Consider the following 5,507-nt stretch of genomic DNA (forward strand, 5'->3'; position numbering starts at 1 on the left):
AATCTCGTAGCCGAGTTGGTTACCGAGTGTGCACGGGCTGATCGTCTTAATGGAACTACTTGAGCTGCTGTATTATGACTTGTACCGGGCTGACATGTTTTGATTTGGGCTTGCGGGACATGTTCCGGTTGGGCTTATGGGCCCGTTTCATGTTCCGGGATGTTATGGGTACTCGTACCTGAGTTGGGCTCCGATGCAGCCCCATTCGACTCAGGTTGTTCACTACTGATGTCGAACTCGACAATCAGCTCTTCGGGTTCGAATGCAGATCCGTTAACCTCCCATGACCAACACCTTTTTTCAAAAAATTCAACCATTCTTCTCACGCATATTTTCCGTTGAACCGTGTTATACGTACGATAGGCTTTTGAACCTGGTTCGGTCCCAAAATATACCATAGGACAGTTGCGGTCGCCAAGATTTTAAAGCTTTTACTGGTTAACTTTTGGTTTAGATGCAAACCCCACACAACCAAACACACGCAGATGCTCAATGTTTGGTTTTACTCAAACTAAGGCTTCATATGGAGTTTTAGAAACAACTAGTTTTGTGGGACTTTGATTTTGAACATAAACCGCATGTTTTGCCGCCTCTCCCCAAAACTTCTTTGGTACTTTCATCGCTGCTAACATACAATGAAACATGCTAATAACCGATCGATTACGTCTCTCCATCACCCCGTTTTGTTGGGATGAGTATGGAGCTGTAAGATGTCTCTTTATCCCCTCCTTCTCATACCAACTACTGAATTCGTGGGATGTAAACTGACCCCCACGATCCGTTCGTAACACACCGATCTTGTACTTCGTCTCGAGTTAGACTAAGGCCCAGTAGCATTTAAAAACCTCAAACGCTTGATATTTGGACTTTAACAGAGAGCACCACATGTAACGGGTGAGATCATCAACAATCAAAAACATATATTGGTTTCCCGCTGGTGTGCATGGTGTAATTGGCCCGCATAAATCTGCATGTAATAATTCAAGCGGCTTCATAGCTGGAAACATTACTTGATTCGGATATAGTTTCTGTGTCTGTTTACCTACTAAACATGAACCACCAATATTAATAGCTTGAATAATATTAGGCATACCACGTATACCCTTGGTGTCACACCCTCAAAATCCACTAACGGAGTTTTACCGTCAGAGGGTGTGAACTAACAGGATCAGAATCATTAGTTATAATCAAACCATAAAAACGTTTAAATGAAATTAAGTGCGGAAGCGTAAAAACCAAGAGATAAAAGTTGCGTCACGCAGGACGACTCAAAACCCCATAATAACAGTTTAAAATCAGGTTGCATAAACAAAAGCGTTTCAAACAATGCATGATCCTATACCACGCGCCCGCCTCGGCTACCTGAGAATAACATACTAAAAGTGTCAACACGGGGTTGGTGAGTTCACAAGTTTATATAAAATAAAGCGTTTAGCGTTTGCGTTCAGCGTTTTGCGTTAAGCGTTTTGCATTCAGCGTTTTGCGTTACCAGATAGTGTTATGTCAATTATATATCTATAGGTAGCTAGCCTATAAAACAAGTATTACTAAGTGCTAGACACCGAAGCTGACTGTTTATCATTTGCCTTGCCACCAGGTCTATCCCGACCATGGTATGTGTTTAGCCAAGATTACACCCACTCGACCTCCGGTCGAGTTTAGCGTTGGGTGGGGTTTGTCAAACCCAGTAGTACTACTCAACAATGACTCGCTATTATCCAATATTAAACGATTCGATGTGAATGAAGGACTTTAGTTATTGCGTTTGCCACTTAGTCTTTACAAGTGATATATAATCTATATTAACAAAGTCTTAAATGCGTTTTCGGAGTATGTTATCTCCCCAAAGTGAAAAGCGTTTGAAAACAGTTTAAAAGGGGTAAGTGAACTCACTGTTTGCGAAGTATTCCCAAAATAATTCACCAAGATGCGCGTCACAGAAAAACTCTCTCTAGCGTTCTAAAACAACAAGGAGATTTTCTAAGTGTCGGAACTATTATCGAGTCTCTAGACTCGGCACATAATACCTTTGCAAATATCACGTTTCGTGTTTCGTTTGTGAATCGTGTGTGACTTAACAAGTACATTTGTGATACGATACATGTGTGAACAATTATTTACGTGTCATGTATTAATAATGTACATCACTAGCAACTATTCCCCACAGGGGCAATTTGGTCAAAACACCACAATTATTTAGCAAGTATTCCCCGCAGGGGCAATTTGGTAAAACATAACAATTAACTAGCAATTATCATGTTTCATGCATTTTCACAAAATTCAGCAGCTAGTTTCACCGAGACAGAAATTCTACTTGAAAGATTATACTATACCACTGATCATAGCATCTCAATTAATTCATCAAAAATCATCAAAAAAGCATACATGTATTAGGTTTCCAGAACATATTTTATTTTATTTTTATTCCACATATGTTTCTCACAATGATAAAAACATTACAGTAAACTCATAACAGTCAAATTCATGCGCAACAGAATGTTATTTGAAATTCCCGTTAAACTAAAAATTCAACAAATGCAAGACCACTTGGGTTAGGTTCCTAACTCAACAAGTCAATTTCCAGAAGGGGAACCAACCCAATTGGTCTCGTAGTTCATGAGATATAACATTTACAAAACAACCTAACAGCAGGTCTAACAACTCAGCTTTGCAAAACGTTTTTGTAAAATCATAAAGGTTAACTTTTACACGTCCAAAAATTGCAAATTTATATTCTTTAGAAACTAGACTCAACCTAGTTTACAGTAGTATCAATAATCTCAACCAATTTTCACATTTACACCCCATTACAGTCAATTGAACATCAACAACACAATCTGTCCAGAAACTGTTTGCAACAAAACTCAACCTATTAACTATCTATGGACCATAATCCGTTCATATGACCTTATAGACACCATAATCATCATCCATGCACATCAAATACACATTACATCCATGATTAGGGTTTTACTTGAACTCAAAATCAAGAAACAAACGATTAACATGCAATAACACCAATACTAGCTATCAATTCAACAATCAATACATCTTTCAATCAAAACAAGACATATGAACATCATGTATATAATTTCCAGATTCTAGGGTTTATAATTATACCTTCCAAAGCACAAAAATAAGCAAGGGGAAGGTAGAAGATGACTAGAATAGGGTGTAGGATGCTTCAATTGTGAAACCCAAGATCAAAAACCAAGCAATATGTGTGTGTGTGAGCCGATCGTGAAGAGAGGGGGGGGGGTAGCTGCCGTCGTTTTTGGGGAGGGAGAGAAGGAGGTTAGGGTTTAGGTTAATATTAATAATAATAATATAATACACTTTGGTCCCTTAACTTCCAAATGTTACTTTTCTAGCTTAATTAACTAGTTCTAGCACATTAAGTTAATGTTTATAAGAATGTTATCACATAACACATAAGTCTAACACATAATTATCACATAATTATTGTTTTGACGTTTTTCGTTTATTCACCAATTGTTTGCGTCAACTCGTTTGCGTTTCGGTGCAATTCCGAAAGACTACACATGTAGTAAGTGTTAAGCGTCATTTAAACGCTAGTTTAAATGTAATGAGGTGTGCGTTATAGATTCAATGATCTTAAGTTTGAATTGACGGAGTTGAGTTAACGGAGTTAACCTGAAATTGACGATTGTCACACTTGGTGCTTAGATTCTTCATAGACTCGAAATATAGATGTCCCAACCGGGTGCCAAAGCCATGCGAGATCGTCAAGCTTCGCGAGCAAACACACTGGAACTCCCACAGTTAACTTCATCTTATAGAGACGTTTCTTTGTTCCTTGAACTCTCATAAGTAACTTTCCCGCTTCGTCACGTAGGGATAGGTACTCATCTTTCATGTAAAACATCACAACCGTTTTCTGTGGTCTGACCGAGACTGATGATGTCACTTCGTAGGTTCGTTAGGAAATAAACATTGGAGAAGAGCCGGTGTTCACCGGTCTTGGTTATGAACAAGATCGATCCTTTCCCTTAATATCCACACACGAATCATTACCGAACTTAACGCTTCCCAAAATTCGCTCGTTTAACTCTAAAAAATAACACCGATTTTCGGTCATACGATTTGTCGCTCCGTTGTCAAGATACCAAATGTTCTCCTCCATGGACTTGGATTCGAAGTTCTTTGGTATCACTTTCTGTTCGTTAAGGTGAACATTTTCACGTATAAACCTCATCATGAAATTTGCCAGGTCACGTGGTTCGGCAATGATTTCTTCCTGATAAGTTTTCTGTTTTCACTCCGGACACTTTGAGGCAAAGTGCCCAAACTCATCACACAGAAAACATTGCACCTCGGATCGATCCTTCTTACCCTTTTTTCGGTCATCAGGTCAGTTCTGACTAGGGTTACCTTAACCTCGTCCCTGACCTCCACCTCGGCCTTGCCCATGGCCTCATGTTGCCTGACTTTCACGACCACGCCCCTTAAACTGGTCATAGGAGTGACTCTTGCTACATTCATTTTTGGTGAACATTAATTTGCTTTGGTTTTCTACTTTGCCATCTTCGTCTTTTATTCGTTCTTTATACGCCTTAAGACAACCTACAACATCATTAAAACCAATAGTTTTTAAATCAACTACCTGTTCAATTGAAGCCACCATGTGAATGAACCAAGCCCTTGGTAACCCATTCAGAAACTTTTTAACCAGTTTCGTTTCTTCAATAGCAGAATCAAGTGCGGCTACTTTAGAAGCAAACTCGGATATCTCCAAAGCGAACTCATCAATCGTACTAGTCTCCTTCATCCTTAAGTTCTCGAGATCTGACATTAACGTTTGTAGTCTCGCCTCTCTCACCCGGTACGCCCTAAGATGACGAGATTTAATTGCATCCCACATCTCCTTAGCTGTTTCATTATTTCTAACCTGCATAATCTGCCCTTCCAGTAAAGCTTGAAATAAAAAAGCAATTGCCATATTAGTCTTTTTCACATCTCTACTCGTCCCTAGATCAATCATCTCCCACACCCCATGCACATTGAATATAGCTTTCATGCGCATGGACCATACGATATAGTTGGTCTTGCTGAGCATTGGACATTGAAGTGAAACTGAATTACCTTCCTTTATTAGTGGCGGCGCGTTGTCTGCCATCACCCCACGTTTTCTTTGACGGCTGTAATACAAGGTGTACCCAAAACTTTGATTTCAGCCAACAACCTCGAACCCGAGAACTTTCCCGAGTATGCTGATCGATAACCCTAGGAGCCGCCTTGTACCTCTTCGGTCTTCCCCTGCCACGATCTGAACCGCTTCTTCACAGGTTTCTTGAACGATTCCGCTCTAATACCAATTCAAGTTTGAATTAATATCAAAACACAAAAAAACAAGAACGCGGATAACTCCCAAAGCTTTATTAATCAAGGAAAATATAGGCTAAAAAAACCCTGATTACAAAGACTGTCTAAAAACCATAACTCGGTCTCTTATAATAATAATCCTTGCTAACCCTAACTTAGTCAAC

At 39.5% G+C, this 5,507-nt stretch overlaps 1 protein-coding gene across 1 annotated transcript; it reads right to left on the bottom strand.

The window, feature by feature from the left end:
• Positions 1-4,435: 4,435 nt before the first annotated feature.
• Positions 4,436-5,137, bottom strand: LOC143546190 (uncharacterized). The gene has a single exon (XM_077037905.1). It carries the CDS (start codon positions 5,135-5,137, stop codon positions 4,436-4,438), a length of 702 nt encoding a protein of 233 aa, XP_076894020.1.
• Between the last annotated feature and the right edge of the window lie 370 nt (positions 5,138-5,507).

Source organism: Bidens hawaiensis, unplaced genomic scaffold (assembly GCF_021521415.1).
Source record: "Bidens hawaiensis isolate Kalapana, Puna unplaced genomic scaffold, B.hawaiensis_p1.1 tig00014284_1, whole genome shotgun sequence".
Classification (NCBI taxonomy): Eukaryota; Viridiplantae; Streptophyta; class Magnoliopsida; order Asterales; family Asteraceae; genus Bidens; species Bidens hawaiensis.

Coding starts and splice junctions, on each gene's coding strand:
- LOC143546190 (XM_077037905.1), bottom strand. CDS start 5,137: ATGGCAGACAACGCGCCGCCACTAATAAAGGAAGGTAATTCAGTTTCA.